The sequence below is a fragment of the Vigna unguiculata genome, chromosome 1 (assembly GCF_004118075.2).
Source record: "Vigna unguiculata cultivar IT97K-499-35 chromosome 1, ASM411807v1, whole genome shotgun sequence".
NCBI lineage: Eukaryota > Viridiplantae > Streptophyta > Magnoliopsida > Fabales > Fabaceae > Vigna > Vigna unguiculata.
Window position 1 is genome coordinate 26,755,011 of NC_040279.1, and position 25,311 is coordinate 26,780,321.

Sequence of the window (25,311 nt, forward strand, 5' to 3'; positions counted from 1 at the left end):
AGTTTTATGATTAAAAAAGTGGTCAAGTTTAAAAGAGTTGTCACATTAAAAAAAAGATCCTATACAATTGAAAATGAGGAAACATATATGATTGAAATAGAATGTCATTATGTCATTGACAAAATGATTAGGATAAGATACTCTACAGTTCAATTGTAACAGCAGGCCCCAGATGAGTTCAATCATATAGTTACAGATTTTTGTCTATTAAAAAGTTTTACTATTATAATGATTGATGTTATCTGTAGTTGAAATTTCAACATCTAGTGATCCTGATCCAAATGGTTGAACTCACAAAAATATTGAAAGTAGTTACTGAATCAGCACACAAAAATGTCAACCAGCTTCTAGGATCAATTACTGCGACAAGAACACTACTAACTCAACTTCCTATGCATTCCAATTGTTATTACACGTGCTGCTGACATAATCTATATTAATGGAGATGGTGACGATTCAACGGTGGAGCTTAGAAGGAAGTCACAGAATCTGACACATGCAGTTGATTCAGCAAAGGATACCCTATCCTTTATAATCCCTCAAAAGACATTGAAATTATAAAAATTGCAGTGGTCATTCCTCTTTCTGCACATTCATTTCCTCAATGATGCACAAAGAAAAGTTTATTTCAAATATCTCAATGTTCTACGAAACCCCCTCACTGTTACAAAAAGCTTGACCCTCATATGTGAATCAAAGAAACTCATCACCTAACAAGTTTGAGACTAGGTTACCAGATATGTTTCTGTTCCTACGTGCTTTATCTTTACTCTGGAACTTTCACTTCCCTTAGAACCTTTGCAGCATCCTCGGGGAACACAGGATTTATGTAACACCCAGTTCCAAGCTCAAAACCCGCAATTCCAATTAACTGAGGTACTATCTGTATAAACCAATGAGTGTATGCTAACTCTGACCCGTTACTATGAAGTGGACTAGTGTGAATCATATAGTTGAATGGTGGATTGTTCAACTGCAAAGACATCTTTCTGAGCATTAGTTTCAACAAACCTCCTAGTTCAACTGCCTGCAAAAATTGTTAGAAGAAATTATCAACCTTTGGAACAATAAACACGAATAATAAAGGAGATATTCCTACATGTGTATATCAAAATTTACAGTAATACAAAAGTGGATCAGTGCTATGTTATGCTAAACATATAGCATTGCGAATTCCACAAAGGGTACTCATAGTTTAAGCTATCTGTGTGCTATTCCAAAAATACTGAATATGGATTACATCACAATAAATCCTCAAAGTTATAATGACAGTTAAGCCCTGAAGCCTTACTTATTGATCACTTTGATCAGTATCCATTATACATCTCATAACGATATCACCATCCACTTGCTAATTCTTGCCCTCTTCTAAGTTCATCTGCAGAAGCATTGCTAGCGTCTTCTGCAGCATTTTCTGACAGCTCTGATAAGATAATCAATATAAAAGACTGCCTCAAATTCAAAATTTTCCTCTTTGAATCTTTTATCTTTTCACAGGTAAAAAACATGAAGAACTTCCAAGCCAGCAGTTCGTTGTTATTTCCAATATTTGCATTGTGTCCCAGTCCAAACACTCCTTGTTTTTCAGATTCAACCTCTGTCACTAGGAGAGGAAATCGATTGGGCTGAATGATGTTTCGTTTAGATATGCCTGGTCTATTTACTAAAATTTAAAGTCTAAGTCTGGCATGTTACCTGTTATAGGGTTTTCCAGGCTTGGCTTGATATTTTTAAGAGTTTGACTTAGCCTACTTAAAGACCTATTTAGTTTTTATGTATGTATGACTTATCCTTAAATATGTTAATTAACAATAGTCATGGGAAAAATACAATTCTATTTAAAACAAAGTACTAAACAACAAAAATTTAACCACCACCACTTGATGCACGAGACACAGTAGAAATAGGTTAATTTGACATTATAAGGCTCGTGTTTAACTTATTAACATGATAGAAACTTTAAAGGTTTAATATCATGATAACTTATTTAAAAGTTTATCTTGCAAGATTTCAAAATATGATAATGGCAATTGGTAAAACTAAAAGTCTAACACCATTTCAGATCTATTTATTCAGACAGTATGCACATGCAATCAGCCCATAATAGGAATGAGTGTCAAGTCTTAGAAAATAACTAAAATTTAAGCCTTTAATTCATGCCACATATCAGGAGCATTATACTGAGATCAAACTAAATATTTGGCACCTAAGAAGCAAGAAGACTCAGCAAATAAACCACTGGTACCTTTTCCACATCCAATTCATGGAAGTGAGCAGAGTGGTACCGAGGAACAATCCATATCTCAAAAGGAAACGTAGCAGCAAAAGGAACCAGTGAAAAGAAGTTGGTAGATGAATCAATCAAAAGATCTTCACGTTGAATTTCACAAATAAAACATTTCCCTGTCTGATCAAAATGATCTTTCATACTTGCAAGGCGGGCAGATACAGTAGCTGGAACAATAGGCAGGGCCATCATCTGACTGTGAGAATGACTCATTGATGCACCAGCTGAAGCACCATGGTTTTTAAACACCTTCAAAGATTAATAAAAACAAGTTTACAAGATAAAAAAAAAAAAAAAAAAAAGCGCAAGAAGAAGAAAAATCAGTAAATTATTTAAGCAGAAATGTGAAAACTTGATCAATTTCAATTATTTAAGTCAAGGTATAAAATGATGGAAATGTAGGCACATAGACAGCATCTACCATTTGAGTAACACAATGACAACATTAACTAAAAAACTAAACAGATACATTGTCAATGATGCAAATTAGGCATGCAACTATTGCTTATGGCTTAATTGCTCTCATTACCCAAATTAAAATCAACAATTATACTGTATAGAAGTCATAGTGCGCAATTACGGACTGCAAGAAACCTAAAACATTTATCTAAGCAAATATATCCAAGATCCACACACACTTCCCAAATTCCACCTAAGATTTTATACCTTCATATATCAACACATATAACATATGTGCACATATATTGCATACTGTTACATCTAAAATTCCTGCCTCAGCTTTTGTAGCACAAGCAAGAACTAAGAAATGATAAAAAAATGAGACGACAAAAGAAAGCAATTTCATGCATTATACAGTCAAAACACCAATCCCCAAAGAACACAACCAACAAAGTCATCAAAGATAAAGGGTTTCATCCCCATACACCCCTTTTAAGCAAAAAATAACATCTTGGTGCACAAGAAGTGGCCAAACCATCACATAGTAATGCTAAAGTCTAAAGCATAAGGATTAATTAGGCAGAAATAATACACATTCAGGGATCACGGACGTTATGAACTAATTCAATGTCAGCGAGTAATTTCACATTGTATTCATATGATTCTGCAGTATTCAAAGTCTGCAAAGAGGAAGCAAATTTTATTGATACACTTAAATCATAATTTACACCATTCTGAAACTAATATGACCTTCTACCCATAGAGTGAATAGTGAACTTAGTTCCTCAAAGATATACTGTGGGTAAATTTCTAAAAAACAGTCAGCAACGGCCAAGTCAGTTTTGGACCTTCTACAACTTCACTGTAACCACAATGGTAGCACTATAAGTTGCATTTGTACCTACCTAGTTTTACTACAGCTGTGACCCACATATTAAAACGTTGAAGTCAGTGATATTTATGCCTAAGGTCCTTAAATGAGTAATTCTGTAGTCCAATTAGGACCTCTTCTGACCAACTTTACGATAAACATTTCAGAGAGGTAACCAACAACAAAGAAAATGAAATAAGTTTCTCTACAATTAAAATTATCTTATGCATAAACTAATCTATAATTTATTTTTCATATAACGTCTCTAAATTTTGATGTTTAATTAGCTACTGCATAAGTTAATTGAGAAACATATCTCTGTTTTTTCTTTGTATTTTTTGTCTCCCTTATAAGTATTTAGGGAAAAGTTTGTCAAAACACATCCTTAGTTTTCTTATCACCAATAATATCAAAGACAAGTTCTGCATGATGAAATACACATTTACAGACAAAGTGCAAAAATGAACCGCAATTGGAAGAACTCAAAATATTTCAATAATTCCTTCGATCTTCCTTTTGAGCATTGGAATTCAGCAATGTGCATTGAAATTCGCAAAAGTATTTTTCCAATTGATTTGACCGTATAAATTTGAAAGAAGAAACACAAGGCCGCACCTTTCAGGTGCTAATTGTGAAAACTGGAAGGCTAAAGAGAACGAACCTGCACGTATTGAATTGATTTATGGCTCGCGAGCTGTTGGATTCTCTCGGTATAAGTGATAAAAACTCGGCCAATTTCCGGAGGAGGCAAATCACTGAGCTGAACTGAGTGAACCGGAGTTTCTATGACTACATCGTGGAACCCAAACCCGGTCTGTAGCAAACCAGAAGGGGCATGTTGGGGTTCGGGGAGGGTGCGGGAGAGGGCCGGGTAGAGGTTCTGGATGACCCGGATTTTCCAATCCAGGTCTCGGGGCGGGACCCGGAATATCTCGGGCGCACACTCGTGCTCGTGGCCAATGCAGAAGGGGCACTGTTGGTTTGGATTCGGGTCAGTGGGGGATTTGGACTTGAAGTCGGAGGGTCGTTTGGCTCGGGCGGGTGAGAATATGACCCAACGGTTCCACACGGCATCTTTTCTGAGTTCTGGGTTTGGGTTTTCTGAGGAAGAGGTCATGTCTCACTGTGTTGTTGTTTCTTAGGGATCATAAGGTTCTCCTATAGGTTTCTCACTCAGTTTCTCCTTCCCTTGCGCAGAACGCACAATGGTGCCACCACTGTGGTGGTTTGTGGCGTCGTCATAAACAAGGCCCTAAGTTACTCAACTGTGCAAATTCTTTACCGCTTTCCAAAGCTCAAAAAAAATTATAAATCCCTAAAGAAATGATCTGCAAATTTAATAATTAAATATTTATTTCAAAGTAATAATTAAAATATAAATATTAAAATGCCCATCGTATCATAAAATAACTAATGCTATCATTTTTACAACTCAGAATATCATTAGATAAACACTAAATATACTGTATATAAAGCAAAAAATTTGAAGTCCCTTACCTTATAAGCACTCATGTCAGTGAATAGTACCTGCAAAAGACATATCAGAGTTTACATTTAGAACAAAACTTGGAGTTGATCTTCAATGTTGTATGAGATGATATTTTTTGGAGTCTATTTCACCTCTATTTTAAAAAGAAATTAAAAAAAATGGAGTCTCAATGTAATTTGAGGAAACTGCATAATTTACTCTATTTTTTATTATTGTTTTGTCTTCTGCCCATTTCTATTTCATCTCCTTTGCAGTAATTAAACCAATTACTGCAACAATATAGCATATTTTACAACAGAGAAAAATCAAGAAGCAAAAATAAGTCATATCAGTTGTGGGAGAAAAATAAATCAGGGAGCAAAAATGAATAAAGTTATCTGTGAACAAGCTTATATTTTCTTATTTCTCTCGCTATGAAATGAAAAACGCAAAATGCAGGTGTGTGCTTCACATTTATCAGAAAACTGTAACAGGATTTAAAGTTTTCTGTAATTGGAGAATAAATAGGAATTTCATAAACCATATATAAAGGAATAAATATCAAACATAGGAAAAGGAGAATGTTTGGGATGAAGGATGCCATCACATACAAACACCTCTATGAGTTTGACAACCTCTCAAAGTTGGACTCAGAATTTTTTTTTTTTCTGAACTTCATCAGTGAACTCCAATTTGGTTCTCCAAATTACTTTCTGAATTTGTAAGTTAATTTAGGTGAATATGAACAATCTCCCAGCACATGTAATTCGTTTAAAAAAAAAAAGAAAGAAAAAAAAAAGCACTCTAGGAACCAACTTTTTTCTGTTGAGGCTATGTATAAGTAGATCCAAAATAAATATTTGCTATTGCTTATATGATCCAGTCTATTAAGATGCTGGTTCAGGGTTACACGATTGAATGCTGACTCAACTAACCTGCAGTATATATCCATGAAAGTCTTGTATAGAGTACATGTACTAATGATGCATTCTTAATTCACCTATGGAAGAGCACCATGCACTAACCACTGAGAACACAACATGCGGCAATGCCAGTGATATGAATGCTAGCACGTATATTCTTCTTGAGCTTATGGATGCTATATGAATCTACAATTCACATTGTTGCCAATAGGGACTGTGAATGCAGACCAACGTCATATACATAGTTGAATGAGTAATTAATTAACCTTAAGGGTAAAATTCTTCACAAGTCCAAGGAAACAAAAGCATCATTTTTTATCAGTTCAATCGATAACAGTCTCTGTTCCTTGCAACTAACTACTGGTTTAGTGCCTCATGTCATGAAAATGGTGCATCCAGATTTATGCCTATCAATAATTTCACCAATCAATTATCAAATGAAGGATAGTTGCTTGGTAGAGGAACAGGTTACAATTCTTGGAGTGGTTATTGCAGCTCCTTAAAATTGTTTCAAGATGTGTAATTCATGTTTGAAATTATATATGGCTCCTATTTTGTGTCTGCTTTCGATTTGTCTAAAGGAAAATATGACCTACTTTTGCTAAGAATATGATATGAAACGTGAACTATGAACTATGAATTCTCTGAGTAGAAAAGGAACGAAATAGAAAAAGGAACAAACGAAACATACCTTATAACAACTCAACTAGCCTCGATCTTCTCTGACGAATCCACCCACCAGCGCAACAGTGACACCGTGCGTTCTGGAATTACCTTTGGTTTGCTATTGAAATTTTTGAGTGAATCGCAAAATAAAATGGTAGAGGATTTAGGGTTTTTGAAATTTTGGAAATCTTTGAAGAAGCGGCGAATAGGGTTTAGGGTTCCTGAAATGTTTAATCAAATAGAATAGGCATCTGATTCGAAATTAAGTTCAGATTATCTTTTATCTGAATATGATCTATACCAGAAGAAAAAAAAAAAAAAAACACCTCAAGATAAGTGTCCAAACAAATACAGCATACGAAGAGCGTCGCAGGACAAAACATTTACGGAGAGAGGGAGATGGAAGCCTTTTCCATTGTCGCAAAAATTTACAATGAGAAATTACAAATGGGTAGAATGAAATCCAACCGATGGAGGAAGATTGGAAGTTTTAAAAAATTTAAATGCTGCCCAACTTAAAAAACTCCTGTCTGTATTACATATTTCTCTGTTTTTTTTTTTATGTTTAGTATGAGACCCACAATTAGTTTTAAATAATAAAAAAATATGCCAGATAAACAGGATCAATCGGATGTTTTTGTTTTGATGGTATCAAAGAAACATTTTTTATTCTAGAAAATAGTTTTTCATCTTCAATTATAGTTTGCAGATCTGACAATTTTTATAAGGTTAAAAAAATCTTAATAAAAATTAACTTTTACATGTTTTAAAAAATTAATAAAAAGTAATGAGAAATAATGTTAAATAGATATAAAAAAATTTTAGTGTCAAAATTTCATTATCCTAACGGTACTATTTACATTTTTTATGTCACAAAACATCATCACAAAATTATTTTAAACACTATGGGGAACAAGGCACATCATCGAGTTGTACTACAAGCATAAAGTTTCTAATTTGGAAAAAGTTTAAAATATTTTTTTGTCTCAATTTTTGTCAAATTTTGTCAAACAAGTCTCAATTTTATTTTTGTGTTTAAATAGATCTAAGTTCAATTCGATCTCTTTTGACTAACAAAGTTTAAATTATTGACGGTCAGTGACCGTCACGTATCATTTCATGGTTTTTTCAATTTTTTTTCAATGTACACGTGTTAACTCAGCAATGTGTCACGTATCATGATTTTTGTAATTTTTTCAATGTGTACACATGTCAACCCAACAATGTGCCAGGTATCAAAGTCAATGTTCTATGTTCAATTTGGTCCTTATATTTGTTAATTTTGTTCAATTTAGTCCTAATTTTTGTTAACATGAACCAATTTTGTCCCTCTCTAAATTGAAACCAAATTTAATTTTTATATTAAAATTCAAATTTTTTATTAAATATTATATGGTACTCAACTTTCTCATCTTTACTCGATGTGGGACTTAGACTCACACTTAGATTCCTAACCATATTCTCCTCGAGTGTGAGTCCCTTCACATTGGTACTTCCTTCTCGAGTGAAAACATTTTAAGGCACTAGTACCCCTTACTTGTACCGTCATTCACCTTAACGGAACACACTTACCTTATCCATTATTAGGAAGACTTTTGATATATGAACTCGTCTGAGCTGGTCACCACACGAACCTTCGGCTCTGATACCACTATTGGATCTTTCGAGAGAGAATCATCAAAGAGATACAACACCAGTGAGATCAACCCACACACAAGAAATTGACACCACTTTTAACCCAACCCCTTAAGATGATAAGTTTATGGGTCTTCATCTTGATATGGTGCTTAACATAATTCTAAGGGTTAAATATGTTGGTCCTTTAACTTTTAGTGAATTTTGGAATTAGTCCATTTTGAAACTTTGGACCAATTTAGTCCTTCATCTTTCGAAATACATGTATTTAGTCCTTTTAATCAAATTTTGTTAGGTTTATGTGATGTTTCGTACACATTTCAAGATTGTATTTGAATTGTTTATACTGTTTGACACATTTTTGCTTTAATGTTAAGTCAAATACTATTATGAAACACGCTTGAAATGTCAAATAAACTTAAGAAAATTTGATTAAAATGATCATATCCACGTATTTCGAAAGATGAAGAACTAAATTGGTCTAAAGTTTCGAAATGGACTAATTCCAAAATTCACTAAGAATTAAGGGACCAAAAACATATTTAACCCTAATTCTAATTATCAACAAATTTTTTCATTGGTAAAATGAACGACAATTTTTTATCAAATTTGATGAGATTTTTTTATAAATTAAATGGAGATGGATGAAAAGAAGAAAAAAAAAAGAACACGGAGAGAAAAAGGAGAGGAGGAAAAAAAGAGGATGAGGAAAAGCTAGAGCTGATGGCACTGGTGGCGTAGTGGCACGACAACAATGCAACAACAAAGTAGCATTAGAGGTCACGATATTGTCGATCAAAGTTTGAAGAGGAGGAGAAAGAGGAAAATTGAGAAGGAGGAAGAGGAGATAAAGGCGGTGTGCATAGTTGCAACAATCATAATGAAGGGTGAGGAGGACCATGAGGAGAAAAAGATGAATAAAAAATAGAAGAGAAAGGAAAAAAAGACCTAATTGTTTTAATTATATTTCATAACTAACAAATACAATTAAAAAAATTAATTAAAAAATACTTAAAATTTTTCTCATAAAGTATTAGAACATCTATCTACCAATTTGTTTTGTATATATAGTGAATCATAAAAAACATCTTTTGAATTTTTTTTCTTTTAAGACAAGATAAAATGAGTTGAAAATAGTAATATTTACATTATATATATATATATATATATATATATATATATATATATATATATAAAAGTTTGAAAAATAAAAATATATATTTTTAATGTGAATAAATTTACAATATTAATAAATCATAATGGATATGAATTTTAAAATAATTGTAGTAAAAGTCAACATCTTACTACCTAATATATTATACTTACATGGAAGTGTATTAAATGTTTAAAAGTTTGTTATATTAAGTAGTATTTAATAGAAATATTAAATATATCTTCATAAAAATATATATTTTATTATAATATAAGATATGAATTTATTTCATTATAGAATCACAAATTAAGTTGAATAAATATTACTTCATGTGAAAAGTATACTGATAATAAATAAGTTCTTAATTATATTATAGACATAAATTATTTATCATATTTAATAGTGATTGACATCAGCAGATTATATTTAAATTTTTCATCTCAAATATAAAATCTTATCTAAAATACTTCCACCAAGTTATACTCACTCTAATCTTTAAAATAATTTAATTATTCATTTGTTGATCTTGGTTCAAATATTTTTTACAATTTTTCTTGTCTTTTCTTTTCAATATATTTTTTTCTCCAAACTTTTCTCTACATTTTTTTATGTTCTTCATTTCTTCTAAGAATACAATTTTTAATGCACATTGTGCATATTATGCTATTTTATTTTTGTATTATATATATATATATATATATATATATATATATAATTACATAATAAATCATATAGATATTGTAACACCTCATTTAATTAATTAAAGGAGGCGTCACACATAATAATATAATGGTACGGTTCTAAAGTATAAGCCTCACTCCATACAGTTGTTCAAAAGAAAATAGAAGAGAAACTAGGCACACCATGATGTCAATAATAGAGTATAATAACATAATGACAGTATTCCAAAAATAAAGCCCAGAGGCCAGACAATACATGGGGCCATAGCCCTAAAAGAAGAGCCCAAAAGCGAAAGTCATTCCAGAGGCTAAGCAGCGGAACCACCATCTCTCTCCTTGTTGACCACGAGTATTTCTCGCATCTGCTCACATAAATAAATCGATGATCATCGCAAAGAGAGAAAAACCACACCACATAACATACATCAAACAAAAGGGGTAAGGTAGAGGGAAAAAGGATTTATCATACAATTGTATACACTTTCACAATCAAATATACATACATCATCCAATCATGTTATGACCTTCCAATCAATACACTAAGACTCGTACACGACTCATCCAGATACATATAATTAGTCAGATTCAGCGAATGCTTGCACTTGTGGTGGACTTCCTTACTCTACCGAGCTACATGTTACAATGTTTCATCCCTCACACACAAGGTTAGCCCTTAATGAGTTTCAGGCCTCCTGCTACTCTATTTGAAAATAACTGACTCTTTAGAGTGTCAGGATGCAACCTTACCTTGAATCCTTACTAAATTATATAAATGGGACACCACCATGAACTCCCACTAACAAGGGTCATGAAATTACATGCCGACCAACTGAGGCACCACCATGGGGTCTCACCTAGAAACTCATGGAATTACGCCCTAACCAATGAGGCACCACCACGAAACTATCGTGGAATTACGCCTTAACCACATACCAATTATGTTTAACCATCAAATTTGTATTGGCCATGCATATAAATCTCATGCCAACATTTATAACTAACCTTCAATCATATTCCATTCCAAAATCTTACCAAACTCATCATTATTAGCCCATGAATCATTCCATACATGCATCATACCAAAATCATGTTAAACTCATAAGCCACATACCATAATTCATCTTGCTCATACATAATCACTCAATTCATGCTTTAAAATGTATAATCAGTCCAAACATATGACCAACATATAAAAACAAAGAAACCACAGAACAAATGCACTTCTCGCCCAGCTTCTTGCTCAGGCAGAAAGGTCTCGCTCAAGCGAGAGGTTTCCCTCGCTTAGGCGAATTCTTTTTGCCTAGGCGAGAGATCGAAAAGTGGGAACAGGGCCTTCGCGTCCTCTCGCTTAGTCGAGACCTCCTCGCCTGAGCGAGATGGGGTCTTACTCAAAAGCAAGGGCACGTCGCTTGAGCGACAATTTGCGCAGGTTCTAGGGAGCATCCTCTGATACTCTCGTTTGGGCGAGACTGGCTCGCCTGGGCGAGATTATTAGAGCTCTCCACTGTTCCTGCGTGCACAGATAGCCATTTCAAACCAAAATAGTATTTTTAACAGTTCTCAAGCAATAATAACATCAATCAAGTATCTCAAACCAAGAAACACAACCAAAACACCAGAGAAATCAAATAAAACAATGAACATTAGCTTCCCTTACCTGGAAATAGCTAGCAAGAGCACTTTGACGCTGAACAATGAGCATCGCAACTCTAGGAACATACTCAAGAGGTGGAAAACAGCAAAACAGGTTCAAGACGGACCCTAGGTAGAAATACGACTACAGAGCTGAAAGCAAGGAAGATACAAGGAAGAATCAACTTACATGGGTGGAAAAAAAATGAGTTGAACTTGCTTGAAGACGAATGGATCTCGAAACCCTAGCAGAGATTCTGAAAAGGAATGAGAGCGTATGAGAGGAGTTGTTTGCAAAAGTGATAGCTGAATGGGAGACCTTGGCGGCTTTAGGGACCTTAGCACCCTATGGACCAACTCTTAGGTCCAATAAATTTAAGGCCAACCTTTAAAACATTAGGACATAAATAATTAGGCCTTACAGGTATTAAACTTGAATAGTTTTATATTATTAAAATAGATTATTTATTTTTGAAAATAATAAATAATATTATCATAATATGTTAAATATAGTTTATTAAAATCATTATCACAAATTGTTTGTTTTTGAAAAAAAAAAAATGTTCAAACATAACACAATCGAAAAAAAAACAAATATAATTGACTTAAAGAAATGTGTGCATGAGTGCACTTAAAATGTAAAAGAACATTAAATTCGTTGTACAGTGATACTTTTCTATAAGATTGCAAGTTTCTTCGAACTATATTACACTAATTACATCACAATAGAGAAGTTTTATGAAATAAATAAGATTTTAACTAAGCATAGTATAATATTTTTGACAATGAGAGATTGAACACAGTTCACAAGACCTGTAAGAAGATCATATGTATGATTCTTTAACTATAAGTTTTATAACCACCCTGTTAATTATTCTAAAAATTATTTCATATATTTAACTATTTTTTTTACTAAATTAATAATAAAAAGTATTTTAAAAAAAATAGCTAATGTATTAACATTAATATGTTAAAAGAGAGTATCTTTTACATAAGTTCTTTAAGATAATTAAAATAAAACCCATTATTAAAAAATATTGAACCATCTTAAGAAAAACATGTATATATTCTCACATAATTTCTTGTACACGAGATTAGAATTTGTTAGAACTTTATTATTTAATCGAGTATATTTTATATAACTGAATGTTCAAAATTGTACATCATTAACTAAATGAGAAGCGGTAAGCAACATCAAGTTAGTAAATATGAGCGACAATAATATTAATAATAAAGTAAAAAATAAAAATATTAATTAATAAAAAATTTAGACAAAGTTCAACAGTAAAAAAGAGAAATAAGTGAAAAAAAAATGAGAAAAAATCAAAGGAGCAAACATGGCAATCGAATCTCCTTTCTTTTAGGGACTCAGAATTGAAATAATCAGACTTAGTCAGAGTCAGAGTCAACGAATCTAGTATTATGCATTGGATTGAGCACAAAATAATATAAATATTATTATTATTATAATAATAATAAATATAAGTAATTTTTATAATTTTACTATAAATAATTATTTAATTTAAAAAGTTATATAATAATAAAATATATATATATATATAAAAGAAATCTTGTTTATAATATATATATATAATCACTATTTTAATATAGGATTTGTTTAAGATCTTTTATGATTTTAAATAGTCCAGATATTTGCTGTGAGATGAACCAGATAAGTATCATAAACATTAAATAAGAACTCACCAATTCTTAGCAGAAGAACTCAAGATCCAATAAAAAATTATCAAACAAAATAACTCCATTAGTTCGAAATTGTTCACACAAATTCACTGCAGCTTGATAATGCATGATTATAGCAAAGCATATCAAGCTCACTTAGTTTTAGCACTAAGGCTGTACTGGGAAGAGAGAACAATTTTTCGGAGGGAGGTAATACACTTGTTTATTTTTATGGATTTGAGAAAGGGAGTAAAGGAAAGAATAGGGAGAGTACTTCATTTTTCAATCGGTTATCAGAAAAGAAGATTTGAAGGTGATATAAGTGAGATTATAATTATGTCCTCACTTCATTTTTAGTTTTCTTAATTCAATTTAATTCATGAACATCTTTTTGTGGTATTACACAATATTTTAATTTTTTATTAAAATATGTTATTATAATTTAGTCATTTTAATATTTTTTTAATAAAATGAATCTAACTTTTTTAATTATAATTTTAAATTATTTTCAAAATTAAGGGCATTTGGCAATTTTGTTTTTATACATTAAATTTAATTTTAATCTATCAAATCAATTAAATTACTCACAAACTTTTACAAAATTTACTTCTAAATCCATTTACTTTCACCTCTAAATCCCTTAAAGAGAACAACACAAAACTTCATTCTATAATCCACTCAAATTCATATTTTCCATCTCCCTCAAATCAATTTTCACAAGTGAATACACTCTAATGTTGTGTTTGGAGTGTGGCGTGGATTTGGAGAGTAGATTTGCATTGATTTGAGTTGATTTGTAGGTGAAAATTGAAGATGATGTTGTTTGGATTAAGTGAAAGATAACATGATTTAAGTGGATATAAGCGGGAAGCTTGTGAAAATGTGTGTACGATGTAATTAGTAAAATTTAATAATTTTTTTTAATAGATTAAATTGTATGATTACCATTTTACCCTTCAATGTAAATAGGAAAAATGATATTAAAATGAATTAAAATTGTTATTTAAAATTAGACAAATATAATTTATTGATATTATCATTAATAACCTAAAATAATTTATTAATATTCTCAATAATAACCTGAAATAATTTATAGGTTAAAATACCTTTTTGGTCCCAATTTTCGTTAAATTTTGTCAAATAAGTCATAATTTTTGTTTTATGTTTAAATAGGTTCAAATTTTCATCAATTTTGTTCCATTGAGTCATTTTTTGCTAACACCGTTTAAATCATTAACAACCATGAACAGTGACTGCCACGCGTCACTTCGTGGTTATTCAGAATTCTTTTTTTGAATTTTTTTGAATTTTTTTAACCAAATTTAGGACTAAAATGAACAAAAATAACGGATATATGGATTAAATTGAACAAAACTAACAAATATAGGGAATGAATTTAACAAAAAGAAATAATACGATCACAAATTGACATATGACACTAACATTAACACATGGCGCAATTATGACTTGATACGTGGACAATTTTATTTTTTAAATTTAAAAAAATTAAAAAAAAATTAAAAAAAAACATGATCTGACATGTGGTACGCATTGTTAAAAAACGTTAATAATTTAAACACTGTTAGTAAAAATGACCAAATTGACCAAAATTTGATGAAAATGAGAACATAATTGAACATAAAACGGAAATGATGACCAAATTGAACAAGCACAACAAAATATGGACCAAATGTGTATTTAAGCCATAAAAATATTAAATCATCTTAAGAAAACCATGCATATATACAATATATACATATACACGATACTAGAATTTGTGTGAATTTTTATTTTTTTAATTAAATACATTCTATATAAATGTTCAAATTTTGATACCATTATTTAATGAAAGGGTTAAATATGTTTTTAATCTTCAAATTTGGACGTAAAATTAGATTTCGTTCTTGTCCAAAATTTTGATACAATTTGGTCGCAAACTTTAAAAATGAATACATATAGTCATCTTTTTGACATGTTAAACGATGTTTGAGGATGACATTTGACCTGTTTATATCATTTGACACTTCCTATCTCAAATGTCATCCTGGAACATCGTTTAATACATAAAAGAAAAATTGACGTCTCTAAGTTAAAATGACTATATCCATTTATTTTTTAAGTTTGGAGACCAAATATTTGGAAATGATGAAGGAACGATGTTGGTTTAAGGGATATGTTTGTCTTATTCTTCGGGGTTTCATATCCCTTAGGGTTGCTGATAAGATCAGGAACAAGAAAAACCCCATTCATCTAAATATTCTTCCAACGTGTGGACACAAAAATGTATGCTTGCCTATGTTCTTAATAATGTTTGTGATATTCCTTTATCATAATTACCTCTCCTTGCATGAAGGGAGATATGCTCTTGGTGTAGATTGTTGAAGAAGTTTGTCTTGCTGGTTTAGAGGAGTGCAAAAATCATTTGCATGGACGTATTTTATTAACATAAAGGTGGTAAACCTCTTATATATTTAGATCTTTGTAAGAAGCTTGATGTGGCCTCAAAATATTTGGGATCATTGGAAAGTGATTCCCCTTGGCAAAAGGTTCTATGAATTTGCTTTTTCTACGCTTGAGGACATGAGAACAGTTTTGGTTGTTGAACTTTGAAATTTATCTCCCAAAATCCTTTGTGGTTTTTTCTTGGACTAAAAATTTTGTTTTGACTTCTATAAAGCTCATTCAAATCTAATGTTGGGTGCGCATACACGACCTTCCTTTGGAATATTGGAAGTCAAAAGCGATTTTTTCAATTGCGTATAGTATTAACACACCCTTAAGAATAAGTCTTGAGGTTTCTTTGCACGTGTCTTGGTTGATGTTGATTTGTTATCTTATTTGCCTAATCAAATTTTGGTGGAAAGGTTGGAATTTGCGTTTATTACTGATGTGGAGTGTCAGAAATTTCCTCATTTTTGTTCAAATTGTAAAATGATTGGTCATAATCTATCTAATTGTATACATTTACAACAAGATACCAATGTAATTTTTGGTGGAGAGAAAAGAGTAAAAAACACACAACTTTATCATCATAAGGTGGTTTGTACCCAAAATGGGAATAATGGCTCTCTAGATTTGGTTTTAAAGCCTATGGAGGTTGTTGTTCAACCTATTTTGTAGCCTATTATGGAGTTTGTTTTGGAGCCTATGGTTGATCCTATGATGATCCTATGGTGGAACCTATAGTTGATCCTACGGGGGAGCTTGTGTTGAATATAGTTGCTATGTCACAGCCTAAGCCAAATTGTGTTATGCTTGGATTTTCTATCACTACAAAAAAACCTTAAATAATGACCAAATTTAGTGACACAAAATAATTAGTCACTATAGTGACAAATTTATATATTAATTTGTAAACTAAAAATTATTGGTAACCAAACTAGTTTTAAAAAATTATAATTAATTTCTAAATTAGTAACTAAAATAGTTTCTATTATGAATTGGTCTCTAAATTGGTCGCTAACATTAACTACCTAGGTTTTGGGCATCAAATGAACTGGTCACTAAATTAGTCTGTAATTAATTATCTAGAGACCAATCTAGAAACCACAAAGTTCAAACTATAACTATAAGGAAAATATGAGTTAATTATGAGGAAGATGATGAGTCCGTCCAAACTATAAGGAAACCTAGTTGGGATAGGCCAAAAAGAGTTAATATTGAATCTTCCAAAGCGAGGATTTCTTAACAAGTTATAATAAGTTTTAAGGGTTTCTTGTGGATTGTGAGAGAGTTTAAAATGTTGAGGAATTTGAATAATGACCTTTAATTTTCTGCTGGTGTGTTGCTTTGGTTTACTTTTTTTCTATCTATGTATATTTTTTAATTTTTTATTATTAATATTTTTTGCTTATGTATGTGATGTATTTTATCATAAATTTTTTATAGTCCCATGTTTTCTTGTTTATTTTCTTTTTTTTAATAATGTTTTCTTGTTTATTTATTTATTTTTAATAAAATCTTCGTAACAATGATATCTGACATAAACTTATAAAACAATATAAATAAATTATAATTGAATTTAGAGATTAAAAATATATTTAGTGTAATGAGAATAAACAAGCAACACTAGGTGTATTACGATAATAAATATTATAAGTCTAAAATATTAAAACTATTTAATAAAAAAAGTGAGTATGTAATAGTGACAATAATATTAAAAATAAAATAAAAAATACAATATCAATTAACGAATAATTTGGATAAAGTTTCGATTGTAAAAGAAGAGAAGTGAGTGAAAAAAATGAAATAAAAAAACAAATTCTTTAGGAAACTGAAAGGGACCGAAGATGAGATTAATGTAGGTAAAACATTCAGATTTTTTTTTTCCATTTCTGTAAATTTGTTCAACCTATTCGATTTTCTTGAGATGCAATAATCCATTGAGCTGAGTTAGATAAGATAAATAAACATGTACGTTATTTCTTTTAAACTATTATAAAAAAATATATTTAATTCTTAAATTAAACTGTAAGTATTTAGTAACTATAATTTACATTAACAAGAAACATTCTCTTATGACGTGTGCATATTATATTTTATTTCATTATAAAATTTAGTAAATATTTTAATTTCACATATAAAAAAATCTTTTATATTAACTTTCAAAAAATTAAAAAGTTAAATATTTTATAATTTAATTCAAAACAAATTATATCTTTATAATGTAAAAGAAAAAAACATAATTAATCCAGATTTTGTAGCACACGTCAACAGAGAAATTTATTGCACAATAAAATATAGGTACACTCACCAACTGTCTCACGCAGTATTTAATGCACACAACATCTTTTCTAGCGTGTGACCTTGGTTCGTGTGGCCACTTTCAGTCCATCTTTCCACCTTCATCTGTCATATCAGATTCACATTAGAAAACCAACTAATCCTCTTAAACTCTCTCATCATTTCCTTTCATTGTTTCTTTCTGCAATGAATTGTTTCAGTCCCAAAAAACCCACCATGGCTTCCCTCCAACTGCTTCCTCTCACCAAACTTCGTTACCAAAAGCTGAGACACGAAAAGGGTTCCGATGAAGAAAGGGACAGAGTGAGTGAGAAGCCATGGAGCAGGTTCAGGTTCAAAAGGGTTCCCATTAGGAGAAGGTTCAGACTCAAAATCTCAAGCTTGAGAAAACTGTGGAGAAGAAGACCCAGGTTGGTTTCTTCCGTTAGGGTTTCGTATGCCAAAGTGTTGAAAAGGTTCAAGGATGGACAAGTTCATTTCGGTGATCTTTTTGCTGGCAACTACTTCTTCATGCATGTCAATCCTGCATCACTCAAGTGTATTCAAAGAGATCTCTACCTTTCAAAAATTCAATAGACCTTTATATCATATGGCCTGTATTTTTTTTTTCTTCTTCTTCTGTTTATGTTATCGTTGTTAATTTGGTGACTCCTTTCCTAAACATATCGAAGGAAATGCTGGATTGGAGGCGGAAGTTATTAAGATTGGGGCAGTAAGCCTTAATTCATATATATGATACCGTCAAGTTATTGTCTCAATTTTCTCTTTATATTAGCTTTTAATTGATAGTTTATTGGGTTACATAATTATGTAAATGTATTCTAAGGATATTGTTATTAAATTATTGTCTCAATGTTAACCTGTTATAATAATAAAAAAAATATTAAAATAAAATTAAGTAACACATCATCACTACCCTCCTTTCTTAAACATTATGATATAACTTTAAAATATTTATAAATAATATTTTATATATAATAATTTATTATTGAATTATATTATATCTCTACTCTAATATATTTAAGATATTATTTTTTTGATAAAATAATTAATTATTTTTAAGTAATAAAACATATTATATATATATATATATATATATATATATATTTTTTTTTTTTTACGTATAGTATTAGAGAAAGTATTCATTCAATTCTCATTGAATTTTTCTTATTTATTATTACACATTTTAGAGATTTCTTAAATTCTATTTTAGAGTTGATACTTCATATTTGTTCTAATAGGTTATCAATAGAGTATGTAGACATTAATTTATATTTTCACGCATGTACGAACAATATAAAATATATGAATTAAAGAATAAGCATACACAAAATTTATATCGGTCGTCCACCTCAAATACCAATGCTATATATAGTTTCTTAATTATTATGTTTAAGATATTTCACTTATCAAATATACCAATCTCATCACAACGAGTACATAGATCTCTTTAGATTATGAGTATCAATCTTATCGTGTGTGTCAACCTCTTCAAGTGACATGAGTGTAAATCATTACACACGAGTTTAACATTTCCATGTATTACAAGTTCAAACTCTACAAACATATCTTCTTAATCTTCCTTTAAGATAAAGAACTTTTAAAATGAACAACGACAAATATTTTCAAATACAAAGTCTATAATCAAAACTTACAAGGGTCATCTTCACAATTTTTGAAGAATATTACAATGGTTTTTACACATCTTTACTCTGACAATACAGGACTATGGATTTTACTTTATGAGATCAATCACTTTTCTCTCATGTATTTTTTTTTTTGTACTTTGTGTGTTTCTCTTGTTTGTATTTTTTTCTGTTCTTGTATTTGTCTACACTTCTTGATTTGTTCTTACTATATTTTTTTTTTACTGTTGTTCTTTATGATCGTTGAGTATTCTTCATTGACATTCAATTGTGATTTGTTTGATTTTCGCTTGATGATCTTCCTAGAATCTATCAATGTAATTTGCAAGGTTACAAAAAGGAGGCAGAGACCAACAAAAAGAGGATATTAGATAATCACGTTTTAGTGGATTCTGAGATGTTATGTAAGTAACGAGTCATTCCTTTAATTAAATCAAAATATATTAGTTTTTCAGTTCTTCTTAAGATTTTGATTTAGGCTTTCAAGACTCTCTTAGAACACTTGTTATAATTCAATCTTGATCTTTAATTAAAATTCATATAAGTTTGACTAAATTTGAATAAGCGAATCTTCACATACAAATGTTTGTAGTATCATAAAACATTTAACTTATTTACGTTTAGAACAAGGAAAGTGTTTGTAAATTTTCATTTGTAAAATTTTTGGAACAAGCGAAAAACAAATGAATTAGTTGATGCCAGCGTAGTTAATTTAGACTTTAAAACACTGATTTTCTTAATGAAAAAGAAAAAACAAAAGGAGTTTAATCATATACGTTTGAAATAACTAAAATATGAATCTTAATCCAATATAGTGAAATCAGTCAGATTCTAAAACAAATTAATTAAAACTTATTTGATTAATATGACATTCTCTATTTTTAATTTTAAAAAATAACAATTATTTTATATTCAATGAAGAATTTAATTATGGGAAAGTCGAACAATCAACCTACTTTATTAAAGTTCTTTATATCCTTCAATGTTCTGAAAAATCATCCTTTATTATTTTTATAGTTCTAACCTTTTCCATAGATTTAATAAAGTGATGGTCTCGGGTGTAATTTAATCTGAGATAGACGATAATGTTAACTTAATACAAACATTCTAAAACATAGGCAATCCAATCTCTTTTTATTTAGCGAATAATCACGACCAATAACTAGATTAGTTAGTATTATGCTTGGATTAAGCCATCTCCAATATCGATAATAATTATTTTGAAAAAAGAAATATTGATGTCATTTAATTGCTGCTATTGCAATTAATATCCACCGACAAACAAATTGAAGTGTACACGGTTTAAAATATTATCTCTCATTCAGTTTCTTTTCTTCATTATTTCTTTTTCTATCTTAATCCTAAATTAAGACGACATGTTTGTTTTTAATTATATCTTTATTTTTATTTTTATCATATGCTAAAATTTATTTGAACGGGTAAAATGGAATAAATAACTTATGAAAAATTATTTGAAAAGGAAGAATTGAAAGAAATATACTAAATAACTTATTAAAAATTATATTAAATTTTAAATATTTTCTTTAATTAAAATAATTTTTTTAAATAACTTTGATGATATAAAAAAAATAGGGTTAAATACATTTTTTTTCCTAAATTGGATACAAAATTGAAATTTGTCTCTATCTCAAATTTTGGTACCGTTTGACCCTCAAAACTTTAAAAATTAATAGATGTAATTCTTTTAACCCAATTGCGTAATATTTGTTTTTGGTCATGTAAAACACAGGTTAAAGTTTGAGCTATTTATATTATTTGACATATTTCAACTCAAATATTAGCCTACAGTGCCATTTAACACAAAAAATGATTTATCCATTCATTTTGTAAGTTAGAAACTAAAATGTATTAAAATTTGAAACATGAACGAATTTTAATTTTGCATCCAAATTTAAAAACTAAAAACATATTTAACCTAAAAATCTTACTTTTGTGTTGTATTATAAAATTAATTAAAAATATAAAATACGTAAAATTTGTACTATTTCATTTAATTACTTATATATATATATATATATATATATATATATTATATTCACTACTATTTAATATAAAGTTCTTAAAATAAAATAATGTGTACAACTTGTTTTACTTAAACAAAGCATTATGGCTAGATACGACATGCAAAGAAATATTGTTTATGGAAAAGGTGGAGGAAAGAACTTCGAAGCATGAACTTTAGAAAGTTACGTTTTAAGAGCCTCATATTCTAATTAGAAAAATGGTAATAAACTTTAATGATTGAAAATAGTTACACGGTAAAAAAAATAGTGGAATCAGATGCAACTTGATACATGACTTCACACAGACAAGGACGGATCTACAGGGGCAGGTGTGGTCCTGACCTCTTCTTTAAGAAAAGATAAGTTATATATATTAAAACAAAAGTCAAAACTTCTTAGTAGTGCTTATGATAATTTCACTTCTTTTGAATTCATTTTTTGCTTCATTTTATGAGAGATACATTGGTAATTACTTGTGAATTTTGTGAATGTAAGAATCAAGATATACTGAATGCAATATATGTGGTTTCCACAACAAAAACTTTGATTCAAAGAATGAAGAAATCGGGCTAAGAGAGTTTTTTTTTAAGGAAGTTATATCATTTTGTGAGAAACATGAAATAAATACTCTTAAGATGACTACCTTGTATATTCCTAGACGAGGTTGAGCTCGAAAAAAAGTTGTTAACATTAGAATTGAACATTATTATCGTATGAATTTGTTCATTGCTACACTTGATACCCATTACAGGAATTTAAAAGTAGATTTTGTGAACTTTGAGTGCAACTCTAGATCCAAAAGGGCTTTACAAATCATTCAATGTGGATAAAATTTATGAATTGACAATAAAGTGTTATCCTAATTTTACAAAATAGGAAAAGTTGCATCTTAGAATATATGAACTTGATGTTCTATTTCATTTTGAAATGAGAAATTTATCATCAATTTTTTAGCATTGTCAATGATTGGTGAAAACAAAAAAAAAAAATTTGACTTATCCATTGCTTGATCGTTTGTTTTGATTGGTATTAACTCTAATTGTTTCAACTACTATAATTGAAAGATCTTTTTCAGCTATGAAGATTGTGAAAAATAGACTTCGAAACAGGATGAAAAATGAATTTCTAGCTATTTTTTTTATTACCTACATTGAGAAAAAGATAGCTAAAGTTTGATACAAATTCTATCATTGATGAATTTTATGACATGAAGGAACGACCTACACAACTTAAATAAGAGGTATCATGTATTTATTTATTGTGATTTAATTTTTATTAAATTTATTTCCTTTTGACCCTTTCTTTCTTGAATATGTGTTCATGGAAAATGATAGTGCCTTAAAGATCATACACACAAAAATCGATCATAAACATATAAAGCTATCTTAGGTGGATATGTGTTCATGGAAAATGATAGTGCCTTAAAGATTGTTGGATCTAGTATTGTTTAAGTAAAAATGTATAATGGTATTGTATGCACTATGTATGGCATGTGAATGACTTACAAACAAATAATTAAGGACCTAAAAGAACGAATAGAGCTTTAAAAAATGAAAATAATTAATTTCTTAAAAAAATATAGTGGAGGAGAATAGTGTGGTAGAGAAAATGAATATAACTCTATTAAATAAAATATGAGCTGGTTGAGAACAACAGAGAAACCAAATCCTTTTTAGTAGTAGTTAAAATGACATGTTATGTGATAAACCATTCACAATCAACAACTATTGGTTTGAAGACTCTAATAGAGGTATTAAAAGACAAACTATCTTATTATCCTTCCTTACGTGTATTTTGGTTGTCCTAGTGATGTATAACTCATAAGGAAAAGCAAAGTTGGATTTAAAATCTAGTGATGTATTCTGCTCACAAGGTTGTTGTTAGTAGAGATGTAGGTTTTTTTTTCCAAAAAAATAAAAAAATAAAAAAAGAGAAAAAAATGACAACTTTACAAAAGATACCAATGTTGTATAAAGAACAAATAAGCCTTTATATGATTCTTTTAAGTTAAAACAAGACCCAAATTATGTTAGTAACGAAGAACTCTGACAATCACTATGAGAAAAAGTTAAATCATCATGATACTCATAATATGGTGTGGCAAGTCATGATACACATTGTCTTCTAAATGAAGAAGGGGAGCCTTCAACCTTTCAAGTTATGGATGGTTCAGAGGCTTTTCTATGGATGGATAAAAAAAAATAAAGATTCTGATCATAAATACGATATGAAAACTTGTCAAACTTCTAAAAGGTTGAAAAAACATTGGTTGACAATGGGTCTATAAGATCAAATGAGATGAAAATAATCAAGAGGAACATAAAGAACCAAATTAGGTTAGTAATGATGGACTTTGACGATCAACATGAGAAAGTTAAACCATGTTGACACTTAGAATATGTTATGACAAGTCATGATACATATTTTCTTCTAAATGAAGAATGATAACATTCAATTTTTCAAGAGCTTATGAGCCATTCAGATGCTTCACTATGGATAATGATAATGTTAGAAGAAATAGAAGATCTTAATAGAAGTAAGATATGGAAACTTGTTGAACTTCCAAAAGGTGAAAAAAACTATTGGTTGAAGATGAGTCTATATAATCAAAAAATCTGATAATGATCAAGTGGAACAATATAGTTCTAGAATGGTAATAAATGGATCTACCGAAAAAAGAAGACAATGCCTTAAGTTAGATATTCTTGCCAATTGTTAGATTAACAACAATGAAAATGATTTCGATCATGTGTACTAGATTTAATTTACATCTTGAGCAATTGGATGTAAAAATTGTTTTTCTTCATGAAACTAAAAGAAAAAATATATATGAATCAACCAAAAGCTTTTAAAGAACAAGAAAACAAACCTGGTTTGCAAGTTTACCAAATTTTTTTACTATCTAAAGTAGACACTCAAGTATTGGTGCAAAATATCTAGTTCCTTCATGATTATTCTTGATTAAAAAAGTCATTATTTAATTTTATAAATTTAATACTAAAACAAAAATAAAATCAACTATGTGAGACATGAAACCATGGCATTTTGGAAAAGCAATTAGGATTCCAAAACTTCACATTTCTTATTTTCCAAGTTCATTGTATTCTATTTGAGATTGCATAATCAAACGGTAACATAATCTCAATTGATGATAGAGATTTAATTGAAAAATATAAAATTTTTGAAAAATCAATAGAACTAAAATTTTGAATAGAAGTTAAATTGAAAAATACTCAAATTTATAAGAGAATTAAACTTAATTAAGTGATAACATTGTTTTCTACCTTTTATTGATGTTAAGTTTCGCGAATAAAATCAACTCCTACATAACTTTTATCTTGTTTAATCCTCTAGTTTATGTTGTTTTTGCATTGTTTCGTATTTAGTTGTTTTATACTTTTTTACTTCTAATATCTATTATGAGTGTGTGAAATAAAACAATAGGAAGCAATTCTGGTGGAGGAAAACAAGCTAAAACTCAAGCAAGCATGATTGGATTGGAAA

General features: G+C 29.8%; 2 protein-coding genes across 4 annotated transcripts; one reads left to right on the forward strand and one right to left on the reverse strand.

Annotated features, from left to right (window-relative positions):
* Positions 1-285: 285 nt before the first annotated feature.
* LOC114184748 (ADP-glucose phosphorylase) lies at positions 286-7,129 on the reverse strand. 3 transcript variants are annotated; one of them, XM_028072062.1, is made up of 6 exons: positions 6,941-7,124; positions 6,640-6,835; positions 5,055-5,084; positions 4,219-4,885; positions 2,246-2,536; positions 745-1,027 (listed from the first exon to the last, which is right to left on the reverse strand). In XM_028072062.1, exons 4-6 carry the CDS (start codon positions 4,672-4,674, stop codon positions 767-769), a joined length of 1,008 nt encoding a protein of 335 aa, XP_027927863.1. In that variant the 5' UTR covers positions 4,675-4,885; positions 5,055-5,084; positions 6,640-6,835; positions 6,941-7,124; the 3' UTR covers positions 745-766. The 3 variants fall into 3 exon arrangements, 2 of the variants coding, with proteins under 2 accessions (XP_027927869.1, XP_027927863.1); XR_003604606.1 differs by adding an exon at positions 1,292-1,423 and having other exon boundaries at positions 760-1,027; positions 6,640-7,129; XM_028072068.1 differs by having other exon boundaries at positions 286-1,027; positions 6,640-7,123.
* An 11,224-nt stretch (positions 7,130-18,353) lies between these two features.
* On the forward strand, positions 18,354-18,713 carry LOC114190447. The gene has a single exon (XM_028079338.1). The coding sequence runs from the start codon at positions 18,354-18,356 to the stop codon at positions 18,711-18,713; it is 360 nt and encodes a 119-aa protein (XP_027935139.1).
* Positions 18,714-25,311: the final 6,598 nt, after the last annotated feature.

Coding starts and splice junctions, on each gene's coding strand:
- LOC114184748 (XM_028072068.1), bottom strand. CDS start 4,674: ATGACCTCTTCCTCAGAAAACCCAAACCCAGAACTCAGAAAAGATGCC. Junction 2,537..4,218: donor AATCAATTCAATACGTGCAG/GTTCGTTCTCTT, acceptor TAATCTTTGAAG/GTGTTTAAAAACCATGGTGC. Junction 1,028..2,245: donor ATGAATTGGATGTGGAAAAG/GTACCAGTGGTT, acceptor CAATTTTTGCAG/GCAGTTGAACTAGGAGGTTT.
- LOC114190447 (XM_028079338.1), top strand. CDS start 18,354: ATGGCTTCCCTCCAACTGCTTCCTCTCACCAAACTTCGTTACCAAAAG.